At 33.7% G+C, this 24,417-nt stretch overlaps 2 protein-coding genes across 2 annotated transcripts; one reads left to right on the plus strand and one right to left on the minus strand.

The window, feature by feature from the left end:
• Nucleotides 1–10,166: 10,166 nt before the first annotated feature.
• Nucleotides 10,167–14,030, plus strand: LOC133795847 (protein disulfide isomerase-like 1-6). The gene is made up of 12 exons (XM_062233302.1): nt 10,167–10,846; nt 11,044–11,173; nt 11,540–11,705; nt 11,968–12,089; nt 12,238–12,318; nt 12,409–12,498; nt 12,601–12,672; nt 12,761–12,829; nt 13,063–13,143; nt 13,356–13,487; nt 13,655–13,708; nt 13,802–14,030. Exons 1-12 carry the CDS (start codon nt 10,305–10,307, stop codon nt 13,895–13,897), a joined length of 1,635 nt encoding a protein of 544 aa, XP_062089286.1. The 5' UTR covers nt 10,167–10,304; the 3' UTR covers nt 13,898–14,030.
• Nucleotides 14,031–14,061: 31 nt separating this feature from the next.
• LOC133795848 (sulfite exporter TauE/SafE family protein 3-like) lies at nt 14,062–17,012 on the minus strand. Its single transcript, XM_062233303.1, has 12 exons — nt 16,650–17,012; nt 16,313–16,472; nt 15,990–16,190; nt 15,828–15,892; nt 15,727–15,754; nt 15,566–15,639; nt 15,405–15,491; nt 15,266–15,316; nt 14,939–15,160; nt 14,702–14,795; nt 14,422–14,562; nt 14,062–14,309 (listed from the first exon to the last, which is right to left on the minus strand). The coding sequence occupies exons 1-12, from the start codon at nt 16,872–16,874 to the stop codon at nt 14,230–14,232; spliced, it is 1,428 nt and encodes a 475-aa protein (XP_062089287.1). The 5' UTR covers nt 16,875–17,012; the 3' UTR covers nt 14,062–14,229.
• Nucleotides 17,013–24,417: the final 7,405 nt, after the last annotated feature.

Consider the following 24,417-nt stretch of genomic DNA (forward strand, 5'->3'; position numbering starts at 1 on the left):
ATTATATTTTTGGGATCCCAATGTATACAGTAAACGTTCTAGTGAAATGTTATACCCTAACCAAAGTTTTTAACCCCTAAACTGCTAATCATGCTTAGTTACACGTTTATGGCCAAACTACTCGATTAGCGAGTTTAGCACTGTTTGCAATGTGCCCTGTAGTGGTCCCTGGAGTTTGGGCGTTACAGTTGAGCACGTGGAGTGCAAGTTGCCAAGGCGAGACCCTAAAGGATACTTGGGATATCCTCACGGTGTGGACCGCGAACCCAGGGCCTGGTAAAGCGCCTGGGACGGCTTGGCCGTATGTGTTTAGCCTATTGATGGCCTGTTTATATGCTAAGTGTTTGTTGTGCATATGTTGTCTGCTTGTGAGGGTTTTCTTGCTGGGCTTTGGCTCACGGGTGGTCTGTGGTGCAGGTAAGGGCAAGGGGAAAGTCGACCAACCATGAGTACGGAGAGCGTAAAGCGGCGCGTACATGTTTGGCCTGTCTGGCTGCCACAGCCAGTGGTTTTGAGAGATTATTGTATTAAAACCTAGATTTTGTTGTCTAGTCGACTTGGTTTGTACTTAGATGTTTTAAATATTTCTAAACAGTATTTTGGGATCCCAAGTGTCGAACACTTTATGTTTTTTTAGTAAATGGAATTATTTTCAAAGTTTATTTCTCTCTCTATGATTTGATTACACTTTTGACTTAAAACCTCGATTAACGAGTTTAAATGCGCGTTCAAAACTCACTTAGTAACGACTCTAAGGAAGTAGGGCGTTACCGGTAACCTGTGCTTGGACTAAAGGTAAGAAAACTGCACCCAGTATGTGGTACATGTGATTATGGCTTGGGTCGAATTGTTAATCAGGAATATGAATAAGGCATGGATGCCTGAGAATGTACATGATTATGATTATGCATGTGATGGTTGATTATGCATATTGAATGCTTTATATTTTGATATTTGACATATGATATATGCCTGTTTGCAATATCTTATTGAGAAATGCTTGAGTTATTAGTCAAGGACGACAATAACGATGAGTGCTGATCGTAAAACATTGACTTATTAGTCAAGAAATGCAATAGCGCTGAGCGTTGGTCATAAATCATTGACTTATCAGTCAAGGGCAGCAATAGCGCATTGAATGCTGGTCGATATGGTTATGCTTAACCAGGAGTGTATCATACGCTTGACCGACCTATTGGTTGTGGAAAATTATAGTGCCAGGTATGATGGGCCAACTCCAAGGTTAGTTATACAGAGGATAGGGCAATGGGCCCCAGGGTGACTTATTAGTCTCGTATCCTATGGTAGGGCTGGGCCCCAGACTTGACTTATGAGTAAAGAATGACCTTAGCACACTGAGTGCTAATCGTAAAGCATTGACTTATTAGTCAAGGACGGCCTTAGCACACTGAGTGTTGGTCGTAAAACATTGACTAATTAGTCAAGGACAGCCTTAGCACGCTGAGTGCTAGTTGTAAAGCATTGACTTATTGGTAAAGAATGGTCTTAGCACGCTGAGTGCTGGTCGTAAAGCATTGACTTATTAGTCAAGGACGGAAATAGTGCAGTAAACGCTGGTCGATATGGTTATGCCTAACCAGGAGATCATCATACGCTTGACCGACCTATTGGTCGTGAGAAAACTCGAGCGCCATGTACGCTGGACCAACTACAAGGCTGGTTATACAGAGGATAGGTAATGGGCCTCGGGGTGACTCATTAGTCCCATATCCTAGTGTAACGCTCTACTTCCTTAGAGTCGTTACCATGTGATTTATAAATGTGCCAATAGCTCGCTAATCAAGGTTTAGGTTGAAAAGTGCGATTGAATAAAAATAAAGACTCATTTAATAAAACATTAAGTACAAAAAGTTGGTATTTCATTGAAATTCGTAAAAATGTTACATTGGGATCCCAAAGCACTATTTTGAAATAAATTTACAATCCAAAAGTACGGTACAGTCAACCTAAGCGACAAAATCAAATGTTTACCATTGTTCCTTAAAATAATCCCTAGCCATGGTGGCCAAGTAGGCCAAACATGTACACACCGCTCCATGCCCTCTAACTCATGGTTGTTCAACTCAATTTCCTTGCTCTTACCTGCACCACATAGCACCCGTGAGCCAAGGCCCAACAAGAGAACTTCAAGCACAACATACAATAACAATATACCTCAACGAAACATACTTAATCAGAGCAACAAACAGATACCAAATCATATTATAATGCACAATGACACAACAGTAGAACAACTCAAAAGCACAATGGCATAACAGCCTAATAGTACAACAATACAATAACACATCAGTACCATAACACGGTAGTACAATAACCCAACACAGTAAGACAGCACAGCAACATAATAATACAACAACTCAATACTACAATAACGACCTTCGCCGATCGGGGTGCGTTACTAGGCACCAAGTCCGCGGTCCCAGCCGAATGGGTGTGTACAGCACCCTTGAGGGTCTCGCCCTAGCGGCCAGCATTCAGCATGCTTAACGCTGATCTCGGCCCCTTGCTGCTCCCGGCTCCACGGTCCTAGTCGAACAGGTGTTTACAACACCCATGAGGGTCTCGCCCTAGCATCCAGCATTCAACACGCTTAATGCCGATCTTGGCCCCTTGCCGCTCCCGGCTCCACGATCCTAACCAAACAAGTGTTTACAACACCCATGAGGGTCTCACCCCGGCGACCATCATTCAACATGCTTAACGCCGATCTCGGCCCCTTGCCGATCAGTCATGATCCCATGTATGAAATAATAACTATAAATAATACATACAGTACAATACACCACATAGCTCTACGGGTGCAAACAGTTCTCTTACCTGGTGTCCCGAGCTGACAACCCAAAGCGATCCCGAGGATGACCCTAATCCTGAGCCTGAGTGATAAGACCTAGTCACAATGTATTAATAAATATCCATCATGATCTAAATCAATTAAAAGCCTTTGGAATAACATGCTAGCCTCGAGGACCTTGGATTCTACCAAACCAGGTAGTAAAATCCTTCCCGAGCCCTAACGTTTGAGTTCCCGAACTTAAAACCCTCAAATGGCAAACATCTCACATTTAAGTCGCGACCCAGTACAGTGCGCCCAAGTCAGAGGCAAAATGCCTCTTTGTTGAGGGACACAGGCCGCGACGCGCTACACCCTGCACCGCGACGCGCCTGGCAGACAGAGGCTTTCCATCCTCTTCGAACACACAGGTCACGGAGCCTGAAGAACAGGGCGGCGGCAGCGCGAGCCCCAAAACCTAGAAACCTCACCATTTTCTACGTTTTCCCTGAACTCAATTTATCAAAAAGTCCACCCTAGACATAAAATAAAGCCAAAATTAAGTCTCTCAAACTTTCCCAAATTCCACAGACAACACAACCATACTAATAGCTAAGCCAAAATCTCATCACAACCCAAAATTCAAACCTTGAGTTTGAAACTCAAGAACACCAATACCAAACTTACAATTCAATAAAGAAGCATGGGAATTCACTTACCCCTTCTATAGATGACAACTCTAAACTCATCCTCAGCTGATCCCAGCTTGACTCCTCAGTCTCCAAGCTTCCAAACCTTCAATTCAGAGCCTCACCACCAAAATTTCTCCAAAACTGCCTAAGCCACCAAGAGAGGAAGAAAGAGCCAAGAGAGAGAGAGAGAGTAAGGCACAACTGATGAGTTATGTTTTTTTTTTGTTCCTTCTAAGTGTTTCCCTTATGTTCTACACTTATTCAGAATGGCTGAGTCATTCTATGGTTAGGTCTATCCCTTGGCCAAAGGACCAAAATGTCCCCATGTCCATCTTTAATGTCTTAATGCCACCAAGGGCAATCCCGTGATTTTCCATATCTCGTTAATTCCTCAAATGTTCCTAATAAATTCCCATTTATTCCCAACATACCCAAATATTTGCTAATAATTACCTGCTACTCGGAAAACCCCATGCACATGCCAAGTTCTCAAAATACCCCTAGTGTAATGCCCCGAAATCCCTAATAAGGTTTAAGACCTTGATTAGGAGGCCGGGAGGGTCATAATTGATTTATTATGCCATTAAATGATTATATGCAGGTTTATGTGAATTATATTATAATATGATGATAAATGCATATGGGTTCATTTTTAATTATAAGGGCATTTTGGTAATTTGGCCCATTGAGGGCGTAATTGTGTATTTTCATGCATGTTGGTGAATTAAGGATAACACCACATTATATGTGAATTTGTTCGAGCCATTCGACATGAGGCGATCTTTGAATGCAAGTTATTGGTCTGGTCATAACGGGGTTAGTTTCGGGGCTTGGGGTGAGTCTCGGGGTGATTTGAGGATTAGAACATTACCGGGAATTAAAGGGTAATGAGATATGATTTATTAGCATTTGAGAATAATGAGAATTGGAGGGTGTTAATTATGATTAACGAAATAGGCGGGAAATGACGATTTTGCCCTTGGTGGCCTTAAAGGGATTTGAAATGACCTAAGGGTATTTTAGTCTTTTCACCCTAAAGGATATATATTAGTCATTATATGGCTGTGGAAGTTAACCAAAATAGAGCACCTTCTCCTTCTTCAACCGATCATCATTTCCTCTCCATTTCTCTTTGGATTTTGAGGCTTCTTTTGAGGAACCAAGCTTTGACAATCTAGGGTTGTGTTCCACCATTGAAGAGGGTTCTAAGCTGAGATTGAGGTGAGTTTCTGGCCATTAAAACCTTAGTTCTTGCTCTGTTTTTCTATTTGAGTTTCAGTTGGGTTTTGGTTTGAAAGTTGAGTTTCAATGGGAGTTTTTGGCTAAGGTTGCTTAGGTTATGATGCTTAGGTCATGTGTAGATGGTATTTGGGTTCATTTGGGGGTTTAAATGGAGTTTGGAAGCTTGTTTTTCAGGTTGGAAATGGAGGATTCGAATGAGGGGAAAAACCAGGGTGATCTGCCCTATTTTCTTCAGATTCCTATTTTGGGCATTTTTGAGGGTTTTTGGCTCGGGGTTTCAATTCCTAAGGCTCGGGACCAAATCTACTCACCATTTGGGTACAATTTGTGGTCCCGGGAGTGAGGTTTAGATCAAAACCCTCTCATTGTTGATTTTCATTAATGGAAGTTATAATTTGTTATGACTAGGTGACCGCTAAGGGATCAAATGATCGATCGTTCTCAAGGGTTGTTCAATTATTAATTTCTCGCTCGAACCAGAGGTAAGAAAACTGCACCCAGTATGTGATGCACAAGAAACATGTGATTAGGGCATGCCATGAATGTTGAATATGAGATTGATGAGAGCTTGAGTCTCTATGTTTATGCATGATCATAATTATCCTAGCAACTGTTAAGTAAGCATGTTGAATGCCCTACATTTGGATATTTGACATATGATATATGCATGGTAGCATTGCTTACTTGTGCGTGGCACTGACTAATTAGTCAGAATTGGCAATGGTGTCAGTATTAACTATGAAGCTGTGACTCATGAGTCAAGTTCGACAATAGTATTGAGCACTGGTCACATGGTATTGACTAATAAGTTAAGAACAGCCTTAGCGTGTTTAATGCAAGCCGAAAAAGATTAGATCTAATTGACATCTGCATTGAATGACTCATCGTGATCATTAATGCCAGATTGACCTCAAGTTCGATGAAAACTAAAAGCACTTGTCTAGCCTATGGCTAGTCACTTAGAGCCAGGGCCAGAAGGCCCAGGTGACTGCTTTGTCACATGGCTATGGGTGTTAAGCCCGTAGTGACTACTCATCTGTATAAGTTAGTGACTACCCATCAGTCACTCATTTGATTAGAGTCAGGGCCAGAAGGCCCAAGTGACTGCGTCGTCACATGGCTGTGGGTGCTGAGCCCCGTAGTGACTTGCTCGTCAGTCACTCATTATGGTTAACAGAATCACAAAGTGTTAAATCACTCATCTGATTAGGATTGACTTGATAGTCATCCATTCAGGAGGGCAGGATTCCTCATCATGAATCCCTCGTCATTATCTGAACTTGTTTGCATGCATGATTAAGGCTATTATTGCTAGGCATGCACATTATGCTTTGATGACATGTTATTACTGCTCATGAGCATATTGGGTTTTCTTGCTGGGCTTCGACTCATGGGTGCTATGTGGTGCAGGTAAAGGCAAAAGAAAGCTGGACCATCCTTGAGTTAGAGAACTTAGGTGACGATGTGTACATATGCGGCTGCTCAACCGCCACGACCAAGGGTTGAAAAATGAACTAGGGTTAAACCCTATTTTGCCGCTTAGGTCGGCTGGTTGTAAATACTTTCTTGTAATTAACCTTTAAATTATATTTTTGGGATCCCAATGTATACAGTAAACGTTTTAGTGAAACGTTATATCTTAACCAAAATTTTAACCCTAAACTGCTAATCATACTTACTTACACAATTATGATCAAATAACTTGATTAGCGAGTTTAGCATTGTTCAAATTGTACACCGTAACAGTCCCTGGAGTTTAGGGCGTTACACCTAGGCTCACCCCAAGCCGGGTATCTGACCCCGTTATGACTATTATACTAAACTGCTCCCTAGGATCGTCTCGGACCACACATCTCAAATATATCCCTATAGCACTGGGGTCTGATGGCTGTCGTATACCACACAAATTTAACAATGATTTTTCTTTCAATACTTCCAATTATTTTAGTATAATAGCAAGCACAGATCGAACCCACGAGGACTATCGTTCACTTTATTATTCAAGAATTAACACTAAAACTTAAAAGGAGATTTTGATTTTTAACTCAAAATTAAATAGCATAAACTAGAAAGCAATTAAAGATGGATATTACGATATTAAGAAGCAGTTAAAGGTTAATCTCCACCCTCAACAATCATTCCTAATCATTAATAATAAATATTATTCCAATTTCTCAATTAAACTATTAACCCCGCAGATAATGCTAAAGCAGTAAATTATCCCAGTCTCCCTATTATAAGTAATCAAGGCGAAGCGCTCAATAATTAACTCTTTTATCTAAGCAATAAATCTATGAAGCATACAATCTATTTAACTTAGATAAAGCATTAAGTTCTATGGAAATAAGTTAATCTAGGCAATAAATTAATGAAGCATATAATTCATTTAACCTAGGTTCTATTTTTCATCACAATCAACAATTCTTTTGACTTAACTATCAATTGCAATTTATCACACACACTTAGAATCCTAAACTATTAGGTGAGTAGTAATTCTAAGATGACAATTGAACAATGTAACACCTTAATTAGTTGGCCACCTAACAAGAAATCACAAAATTCATAACATTCAATTGGAAAAATAGAAACAATCTAATATTGAGAGAAATTGAAGAACAATATTTATTATCAATAATCAAAAATTCATGTCTTGGGTTTTGAATTAACCCTCAACCTAAAAAGAATCTACTCCATAATTGTAATCATAATCACAAACATAATCATAATTAAAATTATAGAGGTTAAGGAAAGAAAAGAAACTAGATGGATGAACAAGATTGTTGTCGCGTTGTAGTCTTCTCTCCAGCCCCATCAGAGTCTCTTTTTCTCTCTAAACCGTAATCAAAACTTAATCTAAAATTAACCCTAATAATTATTTATAGTCTCAATTAAATTCTAATTAAAAAGAAATAAAAAATCTGAAAACGACATCGCGAGCCGCGGCCTAGAACAAAAACTGTGCCTAAATCTGTCCCTCAGGCAGCGGCCTAAAATTTTCGCGCAGCGGCCTGATTTTTATGCGCAGCGGCCTGTCTGGAAGAAAAATTCTGAAAGTGCAATTTCCACTTAAAGTGCCGCGGTCTACCTCTAAACTCTTCAATTCTTCACCTTAGATAGCTTCCACGCTGCCACCACTTCCACATTTCAATCCCGAAAGCTTTGAATACTCCTAAAACTTTATTTTAACTACACTTACCATCAAAATGTCAGATTTATCATCATAAAACGCAACGTAGAAAATATGTTATAGAATCACAAAACTTAGTTAAAACTATTAAAAATGCTATCATAACACCATCCAAGCATAGAAAAACTTAACAAATATTAGAACAAAAATGACCGTATCAGGGTCTCACTCAAAACACATGTATATCTACATTTATGCCCTCAACGGGCCAAAATTACAAACACGCCCCTATTCACATAAATGGGCCCACATGCATATTTAATACACACAAACATGCATGTCTAATCACCTTATCACATAATTCATTTATAACACGTCATCATGCATAAAATCCGTTACTTGCTCATAATATCCGAATTAGGCCCTCCAGGCACAGTATCCAAGGCACTCTGCCTTAATATCAAATTCGGGATGTTACACTTAGGATGTTGAACCCCCACTATGATTTATTAATCATGTATTAGGGCACTGATCCACAATATGATTCCATAATCATGTATTTTTGGTATTTGACCCCAATATGATTCATTGATCATTTATCTTGGGCTATTGACCCATATGATGCTGTAGTCATTTATATGGATGGGTTATTACTGCTAGACATGCTTATTATGATTTGGTAACATGTTATTAACTGCTTATAATCATGTTTAAGTTTTCTTGTTGAGCATAGGCTCACGGGTGCTATGTGGTGTAGGTAAGGGGAAAAGAAAGCTGGACCTTCCTTGAGTTGGAGAGCTTAGGTGACGATGTGTACATATGCGGCTGCTCGACTATCACGGTCGAGGTTTTAATGAGGAACTTGGGTCAAACCCTATTTTGTCGATTACATCGACTGGTTGTAACTTTTTAATTGTAGTTAACCTTTTTAAATGTATTTTGGGATCCCATGTATGAAGTAAGCGTTTTAAGGAAACGATGGTACCTTTGACAAAAAAAAATAAACCTAAACCGTTAATTACATTTAGTTACACGGTTATGACCAAATGACTTGTTTAGCGAGTTTAGCACTATTTAAAATACACAGTATAACGGTCCCTGTGTAGTAGAGCATTACATAGATATTATTTATGGACATCCAAGAGGTAGTGTTATAAATAATATATATATATATATATATGAATGTCCATAATAATTGAGAATTTCCTTAGTCAAATATCATAATAATAGAGAATCACTCGATTACCCAAACTTAAATATCATCATTAATTCCTGATTGTATTTGTGGTACTTACTTGATTTTCTTAGATCATATTTATCTGTATGAATAGAGTTCAATCCCCATTGAAATAATACACAAGTATTTTACTCTCTCTATACATCTCTCTATTATTCTGTCTATTTCTTTTATTTATACTTTTATATTTAAGTATTTTAAATAATTTTATAACAACCCAAAGCCTATAACAAATAAAATAGTATTCCAAATTTGATAAAATCACATTAATATCTTATTATTTTTTGTTTGTAGGGTGTATTCTTCAAAATATAATTTTGACCATAATTTTTTTTTCCTAACTAAAAATGACATATCCTCTATTTAGAAATCTTACAGATTTAGAGCATTTATTAATGTAAAGTTGAATATATATTGCAATGTTCCGTTTAAACATTTAATAAAAATCTTCAAGTATTATATGTAATTTTTTTTTAAAGGAAAGTATTATATGTTAAATTTAGTCCAATAATAAATATATATTTTAAGAAAATACTATATATTTTTAAAACATGTATTGTTGTTAAAATATTTTAATATCTAATCATTAAAATTCTTAACGAACACTCTTTAACTTATTTATTTAAAATAAATAATTTCAATAAATTACCATTGATGAGATGGTTGTAATTTTGTGAAGTTTATAAAACGACATGAAGTTTGTAGGAAAATAATCATGGAAAATTCGTACGACGCTGTTTCTTATTTTCATATTCCGTAGCTGTCGTTTGTGAAATTATATGTTCATTATGTATTTTGATTTTTAAAGATATAATGTCGTTTTGTACATTTGTGTCGTTTTTTAAAGGATCATATCTGTGTCGTTTTACCTATACCGGGAAACTATGTGTCGTTTTCCGAGAGTATAATTCACGAGGCACGTTATTTATTATTAATAGATTCAGCGCCATCAATCATGGCAATCCAAATCTCATTTTGTAATTGCATCAAAGAAAAAAAATCTCATTTTGTCAACTTTTGACTGATGACACAATTTTACTTCTCTAATAACCCTTGAATTCACACTACTTTTAATACTGGACATTAAAATCTTTTCATAACTATAAAAACCTCACGAGAAGTCCTCTAAAAAAACCCCATTTTTCTGTCCCTGCCATTAACACAGATCTCATAAGATCCGCAAGTTCTGCCAATTCTCGGAGAGTACTTATCACAATGTTTAGGAGAAAACCTACTTCGAGATTCATCTATTTCACCTTGACCCTTCTCTTGTTGTTGGGTCTTTTTACTTTCATATTGGCTTCTGATCCCGTTACCACTGACAATGGCGACGAAGATTCAGAGGGCATTGAAGAATTGTTGGCATTGGACGACGAAGTAGAGCAAGAAGAAGTACAAGGAGGAATTAGTGGTAGTAGTAGTTTTAGTAGTGTGAGGTCATCGGAAGCTGAGGTCGTATCCAAGGCTCAAAGAATTGTCCTTGAGCTTAACGGTGATAACACCAAGCGGGTCATTGATAACAATGAGTTCGTTCTGGTTCTGGGTTATGCTCCTTGGTGCCCCAGGAGTGCAGAGCTTATGCCTCAGTTTGCCGAGGCTGCTACTTTGCTCAAGGAATTGGGGAGTCCCCTTTTGATGACCAAGCTTGATGCCGATCGGTACCCGAAAGCCGCCTCGCTTCTTCAGATCAAAGGGTTCCCTACTCTTCTTCTGTTTATCAATGGGACCGCTCAAGCTTATACTGGTGGATTTTCTGCGTAAGTGTTTCTTAACTTTGTTAACTTGTAAGTAATAGTGTGTTTTGTCTCACTGTTTAAAGACTTTTGTTAATGGTAGAATCATAACAAAGGTTGTTATTGCTAGAGAATCTATTCATCTGGAGATTTGTTTGTTGTCTTGGCTAATTGTCTATGTTTTCTTTTGTTAAATGTTTTTATATGGGAACTTGATGCAGGGGAGAAATAGTTATATGGGCAAGGAAAAAGATTGGTGCTCCAGTTATAAGAGTAACCTCAAGGATAGTGGCAGAAGAAGTTCTCAAGAAATACCAAACGTTTGTTATTGGATTTTTCGAAAGCTTTGAGGTTTGTGATGTTATTAACTTAATATATTTGCTTAAGACTCACTGGGCACTTGACCTGAGTTTGAGTTTATATTTAGACGCCACAATTTAGAAAGAAAAACATGTGTTGTTTTTATGCTAGTTTTGCTCTTTTAGTAATGGAATGAAGAACTCAAATAATTTCGAATGAGAACCAGCTTTCATTTTAGTGTTTTGTCCACTCCTGCTTTTTATTTATTTTATTTTTTAAAAATGTTTCTTGTATTTATAAACGCTCTGCTCCTCTCAATTTTGTTCCTCAAAACTGAAAATTTGCAATCTAGTTAGATTACTAAAAACGTTTTAATGGTGCAGTAGGGTGCTAATTATAAAGATGCAACTTTTTCAGGGACCTGATTATGAAGAATTCGTGAAGGCAGCAACGGCTGACAATGAATTACAATTTTTTGAAGTGAGCAACATTGAGGTTGCCAATGTCCTGTTCCCACAAATTAAAGCTACCAATAAGTTTCTTGGTATCGTTAAAAGTGAGCCGGAAAGATATACAGCATATGGTGAGTTAGTAAAGTCCATATTACTTGCACTGATTTTCAATGTCTTGCATCCTGTAATTTCTTTCGTTCTTATAACTAATATGCAGATTTCTGCAAGATAATCAGATTTTCATGTTTTGCTTGCGTGGTAGTTATGTGTTTAGAATTTCTAGAACAACACCAAAAGACTTTTGAGATTTGTACCATTAATGGTGTTTCCATATATATCCAGAAAATTATGACAGTCGGACACTTTACTGATGTGATGAATTTGTGACTGCAGAAGAGACCACCTTTGAGATGGAGAAGTTGCTTCAGTTTTTGAGCTACAACAAGTTTCCTTTGGTTACCAAACTGACTGAGATCAATTCTGCCAGTGTTTACTCCAGTCCTATTAAACTTCAGGTTCCTAAACAATTCGTGTGATTCTGTTGGTTTGGTTGATTGGCAAAAGTAGTTGCAATATATATTTACTTGTTGCTGTGGAAACTGTTAGAACAACAGATTGTGGAGTTTATTTCAGATATAATGAATATATTCTATTGTTATTCAGGTTATTGCTTTTGCTGAGGAGGATGAGTTTAAAAAAATTCGTCAGCCTCTTCAAGATGTTGCAAGAAAGTTTAAGTCGAAGGTATTGTATGAGATAAAATGTTGAAGCTTTGAAACCAATTGGAAACTTCTTGTACTATGAATATCCCCGTAATATGTTCTTTTTGTGCAGATATTGTTTATTTATATCGACATCACTGATGAAAATCTTGCGAAACCCTTTTTGACCTTATATGGTCTTGAAGAATCAAAGAACACCATGGTTAGTTTTCCAAATAGTTAGACTTTTTATTATGATTATTTTTTGGGACTCAAGCTACTTTTACTGAGTTCTAAATTAATGTATTATATTCTCTTTGTACAGTTGATTGCTTTTGATAGCACATTCAGCTCTAAGTTTCTCCTTGAGTCAGATCTGTCACCTAGTAACGTTGAAGTAATAATTCTTCTCCATTTGAATTTTTATCATGAAGAAATATCCTACCTAGGTGGCTAATGTGGTGTTTGTAACTTACTCTTTTCAGGATTTCTGCTCCGGGCTTCTGCATGGTACTCTTCCTCCATACTTCAAATCACAGCCTATTCCAGATAATGTGAGCCTCTCTCTCTCTCTCTCTGAAGAAATGAGGATGAAGACATTTGTATTTCTGTTTTGGCTTGAAAGCCTAAAGTAGTTCACGTCTAAAAAAGCACATATATTATAGGATACTTGCAAAACACAAACAATTATTTGCCAATACAAGATAGACCTTGTCTCACAGTGTTTTATGTGTGATCCGCTCTTTTAGTTCAATCTTGATCTCACTTTTGTCACCGAAAATTTCAGGAAAATGCAACCATTCTGAGCATTGTTGGAAAAACATTTGATGATTTGGTTTTGAATGATCCCAAGAATGTACTTCTGGAGGTATGATATCATTCTTGTCTTTTGTCTCTGTTATCATTTCTGACTTTTGAGTTCCCTTGCTTGTTTTTCAACCAATAATGCTGCGTGCACCATCATCTTGTTGGCAGTCTAGTCGGCATCATTGTTCAGCACTTATTAAATAGAATGAACCCCTTTTAGTATTGCTTTTTCAAATCTAGAGGACCTTCATATCGTATACTGTTATGCAACAGGTTTTTACCCCATGGTGCGCTAATTGCGAGACTACAAGCAAGCATGTTGAGAAGTTGGCTAAACACTTCAAAGGTTCGGATCTGATCTTTGCAAGATTTGACGCCTCTGCAAATGAACATCCAAAACTGCAGGTAAGGGCTATGAAAAATTTCAGTATCCCAGTATTCTGAAAATTATTATAAATTTTATGCAATTGAGGTTAATGGATTACTTGAAACATCTTATATGAGTAGCATGAAATTGGTGACATAGTGATAAGTTGGATAAAAGTTTTAACCATAAGGACTCTCAAATGCAGGTTGATGACTATCCAACACTCTTGTTTTACAGAGCTGGTGATAAATCGAATCCGGTAGATCATAAATAAACATCTAATTTTCTGTGTGAATATACAAAATTAATACTCTGTGGTTATCTGATTCAAGAAATCTGTTTCTCATTGCAGATTAAACTTTCCACAAAATCCAGCTTGAAGGACTTGGCAGGATCCATCAATAAAAACTTGAAGACCAGAGAAAAAGTCGCAAAAGACGAATTATAGAAAGAAAAAAAAAATACTTATCAGTATACTTAGAATCTGATATGGAAAAGATAGTGAATTAATTTTGTAACCAGTAAATACTATGGGTTACTTTCTAAGTTAATATTGCAAAGTTTTAATTAGGTTTTTTTAATATCATTAATTTATGAAGAAAGTCCAACAAGCTTGAGAATCTTAATGAAATTTTCTCAACTATTAAATTACATCAAATCAATATTTGTATGTTTTTGTTAGAGAAACATTGAATTGTCTTCTCTCTTTCTAAAATATATATTTCTTAATATAAAGCTTACAAGGTTAAACTATTAAAAATTGGTAAGTAACAATCTGAGTCAGTACTGGCAGATATCTTCAAATCCCATGTACACCTTGTGGTGAATTTTTTCGATCGTGTTTGATATTCCAACTCCACCTATTCAAAACCCAAAAGAAAACATCTGTTATTTTAGAAAAAGAATATATATATAAATATATATATCAAAAGATGGGTAACTTTAAGTATATGGACGATAGATTAAAGATACCTAGTGTTATTGCACTAATGAAGATCATTGAGGACAAGATGAAGATAATCAGTGATGCTCTTCCTATTATACTGATGACCTTTCCTACCACATGTTGCCCAACTAGAGCAGAAATTGTAGCCACAGCCGCAAAGTATAGAGCTGCAAAGTCAAGTTGAAAAGTGATAAAAACTGTGCAAGTCCAATGTGCTAAGCCACTTGGAATTGTTATGTTACAACAGTAATAATGGTAACACAACACCTTAATTTTCAGCTTCAATTTGAACTATGAAAAAATTACCGTAAGGAACTGGAAACCGTCTTAGAAGGTAGTATTCTACAACAGACATGGACGAAGAATATGCCATAACAAGAGTTGCTGTGGCACTTGACACCTACACAAACAAATTTGCACCAAGTTTAAACCTTTTCTGGGAAAATTGAGTTACTTGTAAAGGAAAGTTTGGCCTGATTTTCTGAACTAGATTCATACAACAGATAATATAATCTTATAATGGTGTTAGCATATGAAATAGACCTGAGGAGGGATTCCAAGCTCTAGAAAAAGAGGTCCCATTATGAAACCTCCACCAAGACCAAGCAACCCACCAAGCATTCCAGCTAGTATGCCCACAACACAACAAATTATTAGTTTCTTTACTCTCCAAATTGTGACTACTTCTCCTTTTGATGCAATCACTCTTTTTCCCTTGTAAAGGCTAACTGCTTCGTATAAAGTTACTCCAACTGTCACCGGAATCTGAACAAAGAATTCAGTTTGAACCAAACAAAGATAGATTCACATTTTGGAAGAGTTTATAATTTTACTGTTTTAACATGTCTGGTTATTGGGAAAGGAAAGTACCTGCAAGAAATTTAGTGCCCAATATAGTACTGAACAATTTTTTGTGTAGTTCTGTCATGACAAGGAGCAAGTCTTGTTAGTCACAGTTCATAATGCAAACAAATGAAAACAATCATGGGCTCTTTTGTAGATATAAGACCTTGGCAATTTGCAGGCCAAGTATTACAATCCAAACAGCTGTAAGAAGTCCTAGCTCCTTCCAATAAATATTCTTCAACAAAGGAACCTGTTATTAATAGTATAATTGGTCACTCAAATTATCCTTGTGACAAAAGGAGTTAAGAATTTGAAGGACTGTACCTCTGTTCTTTTGGACTCCTTAGTTTCTGATGGATTATTGGTGTTGTTATATTCAACTTGGTCATTATCATTTCCTGGTCAAAGATAATATATCAGCCTTGAAAATAACTATTAAGTATTTAAATATGTTAGGAGTTTTCTATCCTTTTAATATGACTCACCATTGGATTGTAAGCGTCTAGCAGCCTCCTGAAAATTCAAAACAAAGTAAGACCAAGTTTATGAAAATTAACATGTTTGAATTGAGAAGAAAAAGAAAGACCTTTATCGTTATTGTTTCCTTTTTCCATGTTTCAATGCCTTTGAGAAAAGACTTTGTTGATGTGACTGTAGAAAGATAATCATAAAATAGAGTTTAATAAGGAATATGACCATACAAAAAAATCGGAAGAAAAATATTGAAAGTTGAGGCCAATTGTATTACTGAGGAATACAATGATAAGCAAGAGTATGATCATCCAATCTGGAAATAGGACATTAAAAGAAACTCCAATACTAATCCCAAGCATCAGCATTGGTTGAAATAGAAGTGCAAGGTCATAATCTATGATGGGCAAATCCAGTGTTGGATGTCTTTGCCTTAAGTTGTACAAGACAGTGGCAGCTGCCCCCCCCATAACCATGCCTACAGGTCAAACAAAGCTTAGAAACTCATAATTTTTATGTATACTGAGAAAAATTTAAATAGTAATTCAACTAGTATTGTAATATAATATTGCTCAAGTGGAGATTATCAAAGTTACTTACACTTGGAGATTGCAGTTGATGATTTCTCATCAAACCCAATTATGAGAGTGAGCATTGGGACAAAAATCCCACCACCACCAACCCCTCCAACACTCCCAAATGCTGCCCCTAGAAATCCAATTATCCCTCCCACCACAATTTTCCATCCAATTTTCATGTCCTGATCAGAACCCAAATTTCATTGTTTTTGCTTAGAAGTACAGGTGAAGATAAAAACAGGTATAATATATAATATGCACAGGACTCAATATTTGCCAAAATACAGTGAAAATACAGGAATTACTCAAAGCAAAATACCAGCAAAGGAGAAATAGTAATGAAAATATATGGAACTTACTGGCCAAACATGGATATATCCTGATCGAGTGTTAGGATGTGAAGAATTGTTGGAGACTCTGGTAACATAATTGGGATCAATCTCTTGAGTTGCAGCTTTTTGTGCAGTACTAATTTCATTGCCTGAAACTAATAAGACTGATGAAGCTACAACAAGAAAACCAATCATACAAACTCCAATCACCCTCATATTATTACACCATTTTGGTCCAATTTTTTTAGCCATATGATATATATGAGACTCCTCAGCACTCTAAAAATGCACTTTCTCTCACAAACCCAAATCTTGCGATAAGATGAAGAAGTCTTATTAAAACTAAAACTTTTAGAAAAAACCCTGTTCTTATATAAGCTCTATCTCCACTTGAGAGTAGAGTGAAGAGGAAGTTATTCTCTATTTCTGTCTTTATTTATGTATAGAAATTAGAATGTTTTCTTGTTTCAAATTATACTACGGTTAAGAAAAGAGCTTTTCAGGTTGGTAAAATGTGTACTGTGCATGAAAACATACCCCGGTTGCACTAGGAAATGGGTTACTGTTTCAAACAACTTGGTGTGAAGTCTATTGTCACATTATTTTCACACAACACATGTACGAGTTTGACGCTTCAATATTATTAAAGAACAATATAATGAAGAAATGAAAGCAGTTAAAAACTAAACAAACTCTCTCCAATCATATCCTGTTGTTTCTTTCTTTCGTTTTTGATCAAGTTGATATCTTATTTAAAGCTACGTGCACCTGCTTCCATTAGCTAGCTACCACATATTCTATATGGCGAGCCTAACAAATTAAGGCTCCACAATAATATCAAAAATGACACTTGATAAATTATTGTTTTCATTCTAATTAAGAGAGAAAAGAAAAAAAAAAAAGCAGAAAAAAATGTTTAGAGAGAAGCTGGAAGTCTAAGTAAGAGAGAAAAGAAAAAATGCAGAAAATAAATGTTTAGAGAGAAACTGGAAGTCAAATATTTTAATGTCCGTTTTCAGAAATACTTCGAATAATATTATCATAAAAAGATTTAAAAGAAAATACCACTATATGGAATTAGATCACAATTGCATGCTTTTAAAATTAAAACTCTTATAGTTACGAGCATAAAACACGGCACTCTACTTGCCATAAAAAGCAATATTTATATTAGTTTACATATCTTTTTACATTTTCATTCTTTTTTTCCGAAAAAAAAATTGTTTTGAAATTGAAAGAACAGTACTGATTCAATCAATAGGATGCAAAACTTGTATTTTACTTTAAAAGGACGAATCATATAAAGACTGTAATATTAACAAATAATGCACTGCTAAGAACCTTCTTTATGATGATCGGTATTCATTATTAAATATTATTTAATACATAATTATATATAAAAAAATGATATAAACATATTAAAAAAAATTAAATTAAAATATTGTTTATAATTTTTTTTTAAATATATATAATATGAGAATTTTTTAGATCACAAACTTATAAAATATTCTTAATATTATTCAAATATAATTGAAGAATAAACTTATTTATTCTTGATGAATCATGTTATTCTAATTTCTCTAATATTATTTATATATACACAGCACATATATATAATATATTTATAATATTTATTATTATTCAACATAAATATATATTTATTTATATAAGTTAGATCAAATAAAAAATATCATGTTTTATTTTAAATATAAATGATAGCTTGTTTAATAAAAATTAAGATTATGTATTATATATTATTGTTAAAATGATATTTTATATTATTTAAATTTATATTAATATAAGTATTAAATATTTAGTCTTGTATTAAATATTATTATAATATTTGAATTTATTTTAATATAATAAGTAAAAAATTAGAATTATATATTATTATGATAATAATATTTTATAATATTTTGAATTTATATTAATATAATTATTAAATATGTAATCTTATATTAAATATTATTATAATATTTAAATTTATATTAATATAATAAATAAATATCTAATTTTAATTAATTTTAAATGTATATTTCGTTATATATTTAAAATATTTTATTAAAATTAATAAAAAAACCGATAAATCAAAATTTTCTTTATCTATATAATGAAAAAATTTACATTTTAAGTAAAATATTATATATATTATTTTAACAAAGTAAAATTCATATATACTAAGTACAATTTTTAATAAAAATCATTTCAGATTCATCACAGATTACAGATTTATATCTAAAAAATAAAATCAACAATTAAATGGTATTGCTATAATCCCTAATTTTAAAATATAAGGTAGTTAATTATTATTTTGGAAAATTAATTCAAATTTCGATCGTGTGAAGAAGTTTCAAGGAATGTTGGACTGCATTACATTCGCCAACCGTGGAGACATGTGAAGAAATATATTTTGCGCCGTGCATGTAGATACGATCCTCGACTTGATCACTTTCTTTAATATTTGGCAAGGGTGCTGATTTTTTAAATCTCACTCGAAATCTTCATAAATCAGTACGTAGTAAATATCCAAAGTAATAATGAGTGTGTAACAAAACATTGAAATAAATATAATGTTTATATAAATTCTAGCTAGCTAGCAAGGAAAAAAATAATTGCAGGACGTTGCAGGACTCGATAGTTGCATATATTTGACTAGTAGCTTACTTTCAGGCTTTCTCACCAACCAGCTGATTAAGTCTCATGAATAAAGGAAATCATCCATATATACAGGCACCGAACTTATAAATATATATAATAAATATTAAAAAAAAACCTCCATATATACAGCCACGTTATATGCAATAGTACTTAAAATTTCACCCAAAGTCGCTTACATTAAAGCGAAATACCGGGTCTTTTAATGTAAAGTCATATCACATATTATATAGTATAAACTGAAAAACATGAACATTTTATGTCAATTCATATACTAATATTTTAGTTATTACACCAAATAATACGAATCCTTAAAGTATATCTTACTCAAAGAAGTACAACTGCCTAAGTATGAACTAACGTAACGATCAAAGTGAAAAAGGCCGGTGAAATATAGTTTAAAATGCCACTTTTAAAACCATGTGATGTTATATATACCAAATGTCAAACAAATTAATTAGTATGATCAAAATCAAATCAAATAATATTGATACCATGCCAAGGTTACACATTAGGGGTTGCATGGTTCAATACAATTGCACTACAACAAATTTGATATACAATGTGTAAGACATTAAAACTTATCAGAGATTTTAAATGTCTACAATTGGAAGACATTAAAAACGGTGGAAGACATTGAAAATATGCTAGATACGTCGCCAGAGGGACATCCAACATCTCCCACTGGGAGACGTGGGACACGTGGTGGCACGTCTACTAGTGGGAGACGTTGGATGTATAAGAGGGACATCTCCTACTGGGAGACGTGCCACGTGTCCCAATGGGAGACGTTGGATGTCCCCCTCATATTAATAAAGCTTGCTAGCTCACTTCTTCCTCCTTCATCATCGAGTTATAGAGAGCAAAATACGAATTGGGGCTACGTTTTTTAGGGTTTAAAGGTAAGCTTTTCTCCATTTTCTTGAATTTTAGTTAATTTTTTTGAAAAAAAATCATAGGTTTAGCATTAAAATGAGTAATATATATGATTTTGTGTTAGTTTTATATTTTTATGCATTATTTTTTATAGATTGTAGGATTTCTTAGTTTTTTTTAATCTAAAATATCACATTGTATAGATTTTATTAGAGTATATATGTTCATGATTTTTTATTTTTATTTTTATCATTATTTATTTCGAAATTTAGGTATATTTGTATATATATTTAAACTTTTTTTTTTAAATTCTAACTATTTTGTTATATATATATAGTTATGTTAAAATAAATTTATTAAATAATTTTTAAAATATAAATATATGAAATATTTTGTATTTTTTTTTATTATTCAGTTTTTAGGTTATGAAAAGTTTTATTGATTTTTTGTTTAGGTTAATTAGTGGCTCATTAGAGTTTTTTTATTTGTTTAACAATCATTTACTTATTAGATATTTAGTGATATTTGTTTAATGATGTTTAACATATTAATTAATTTAATTTCGTAGGTTGTGATTTTGTTGGTGAGATTTTAGAGAGTATTTTTTGCATCAAAATTTCTATATCAATCACACATTTGAGGTAATTAAGTTTCTAAAATTACAATAATAAGTTATATATTGCTAGATATTTAGTGATATTTTATTTATTATTTATTAATTTAATTTTATTGGTTTGTGGATTTAATAGCGAATTTGATTGCTACGTGAAGTACTTTTGCTAGCTTTTGGATTATTAATTGCAAGAGGTACATATATATTCTCTTACTTCTACTTTTAATATTATTAAACAAATGTTAGAGGAGTTTGGATATCTTAAATATTTATCCATAGTGAAGTAGGTTTTGAGATTAAAATTGTGTGCTGCGGTGATAACGGAAGGTTGAGAACTTGTATGTTTTAGTGAAGTAGGTTCTGAGAAATTTGGTTGTGTGCTGCGGAGCTATAAGGAAGAAACTTATTGTATATTGTTTGAATTGTTTGTTTTGCTATTCACATGCAGATGGTTAGGTCGTTATTATAGGAGAAATGCTGCTCGATTTTATCTAGGATAATAAACAATTAGTTTTATATAGACATCCAACTTTATCACGTGCTTATTTAGTGTGGTTTCTTTTCTTTTTCATAGACATAAGAGAATATATGGATAAACAATGGATGTCAGCGACATAGGAGAATATATTGATTGAATATGCGAGTCCCGAACATTACTTGAGAACGGTATTATTAATTAAAATTTACAAATTATTTTTGAAACCATATATATATAAATGTATTCAAATAATTAATTAATATATTTTACTTTATATTTTTTGCAGCTAACAAGTACGTCATATACAGAGGCACATATTGATGAGTTGCAACAAGAATGGGCAACATATATGTTAGCGGTAATCCAAAGTTACCGACCTCGTTATTAGGTTTTCTTATTTTTTACCTCTTCCTTCATACACAATGCAATATTTGTTAATTTTGAATATGTCTAACAAATATATGTCTAACCAATTTTTTTTCCTTGCTTATTTTCATTTTATTAATTATGTCAATTTCAATTTAAATTTAAATTAATATTAGATTGATTTCAATTTAATTAATCATTAAATTAATATTAAAATAATATTAATTATAAATTAATTTAATTTAATTTAATTTTTTTAAATCTGGAAGACTTTCAATGTCTTCTATTGGGAGAGGTGGAAGACTTCCCAAGTCTCCCAGTGGGAGAGGTTGAAAGTCAAACGTTGACTTTCAACCTCTCCCACTGGGAGACGTGGAAAGTCTCTCACCTCTCCCAATGAGAGACGTGAGACATATACCTACAATGACCTCACCTACAACGTCTACCCATTTGAGAGATCTTGTAAACTTTCAATGTCTCTAAAATAAAGTCATAAAATTCCTATTTTGTTGTAGTGTTGTATTATTTTCTTTTCTCCATACTAATTAATTGTTTATTATTGTGGCGGGGAATTTTATAGAGATTTTTATATAAAATATTAATTTTTGCTAAAATATTATACTTTTACGGTCAAACATTTTTTTTCTTTCAATTTTAGGGTTTTAAGGAAATTTTTACATGTTTTGTCTTTTTTATTTTTTTGTGTTGTTTTCACGTTGTTTTTAAGTTTTTTTTTGTTGATGTTTAGTTGTAATGATATATATATTATTTTTGTTGTTTTTTTAGTTTTTTTTTGTTGGTCCAGTGAGTTGTTTTCAATTTGCTTTCAAGTTGTTTTTTTCTAAAAACTGCATTTTTATAATTATGAAACTTTGAAAATCGTATTTTTGAAAGCTTGAGTGAGGATTTTTGAAGAAAAAATAAAACGGTAAAAAAGTAAAAAAAACAAAAAAAAAAGTGTATTTAAGTAAAAATCTCAATTTTATATTGTATAATGAGCCCAAATTTCATAGACGATTTCAATATTTCAACAACCCTACTGCAAAAAAAAAAAATTAATAAATAAAAAAGAAATTCAATAACCCTACTTTTCTTATCCAAACAAGCAGCTCTACTCCACAAAAACAGTTAAATACACCATCACAAGAAAGTATACAGAATAAATAAATAAAGTGCAGCCTATAAAAATTACAACGCCAGAGTTGTTTTGGAGGGTTACAGAGTATGATTCTACATAAATGTTTTTTTTAATTAATTAATTAATTTATAATTATTTTACACGGTTAGGAATTAGGATACACTGTGGCAGTGAAAAAGATGGGAAAAAGAAGCCAAGTTTTTCCTGAATAACTGATAGCTGACACTGTTGGCACATGATGAGACACGTTTTTGGACACAATCTATTTTTTTGCCTTTTTGACTTGTAAGGCTTGAATGGCACTAAAAAATAAACAAGAGATGAGTTACATACAAGGAATATAAAGAATGAGTATTCTCAAATACTAAACTAATGATACGTCAAGTAGAATCTCTTATCTGAACAGAAAACTCCAAAAGGGTTTGGAAAGTAAAACGAATCAAACAAAGTGAGGGGTGAGTATACAAATGTAAAAATATTTGCTGCCATAGATGTTCAGTATGGGATTTGGACCACAACCCCAACTAGTGATGAAGTTCTAACAAAATAATGTAGGGCCTCAAGAGGAGGGTGAAGCTAATCCTCCTATAAGCTCTCCTACAAGGAAGAAAAGCTCATAGGTCATGCAAATTGCAGAGTCACTTCCATTATAAACTATTCACTCCAAACATTATTTATCCATAATCTAAGGAAGCCAGCCACAACACAGCAAAGATAGGACCCATGTTAATTGATGCACTTTAGTATTTAGTCAATTGACATCAAATACCAAATGATGAAATTGATTTCAATTGAGTAAAGTCAAGCTCTTCAATGATTTGTTAACTACAGGAAGCTGTAACTGGAACTGGAAGAGGAAAGTGTGGTTTGATGATATGGTACTAACTAGCTTTTACACAAGGAAGTAAATGCGGACCAATTATCTAATGTCAACACCAAGAATCAATATGGTTGAACTTCTCATTTTCCTTTGCCCCATTAAGACAAAAATTCATGTTAAAGGTCAAAGCAATCTTTACCTTTTCGTTTCTATTTCTTTGGATGACTAACTAGTATTCTTCCTATATAACAAAATCCCCTAGGGATTTGATTGGAATGATTTTGTCAAGTATTATTTATTAACTAGGATTTTCTTCTAGCAAGCTATATTCTTTCACAATAATTCTGACATGTTTGCTTAAAATATTTTTCAGATTTTGTAATCAAAATAAGATAATTTTGGTTTCATTCTTGAAAGTGTGTCAGGGCACTTCCTGTTTTGCGAAAACCACCAAATTAAATGGAAAAATTAATAAAGATCGACATGTACTGCTGTCTATTTTATAGAATGTCAATGATCGACATGTACACATTGGTTATACAGAATTTAGTTTTGACTTTAGCACAAAAAAACTCTAATCAAATTGGCAGGAATATGAAGAAGGAAATAAATCTTCATCATAGGTAAAGTATCATCACATGATCTTCTAATGTACCAAATTTGCACTTAACCTCAAAACTAGAAAGATTTTATAATTCTAGTCTCCTTTGGTAACCAATTTCCTCCTTTTCTCCCTCACTCTTTATTGATTGAGAGATCATTAAAACAGTTTTCCAACTTCAGCAAATGGCACTTATTAAATAGAATGGACCCCTTTTAGTATTGCTTTTTCAAATCTAGAGGACCTTC

Source organism: Humulus lupulus, chromosome 8, assembly GCF_963169125.1.
Source record: "Humulus lupulus chromosome 8, drHumLupu1.1, whole genome shotgun sequence".
Classification (NCBI taxonomy): Eukaryota; Viridiplantae; Streptophyta; class Magnoliopsida; order Rosales; family Cannabaceae; genus Humulus; species Humulus lupulus.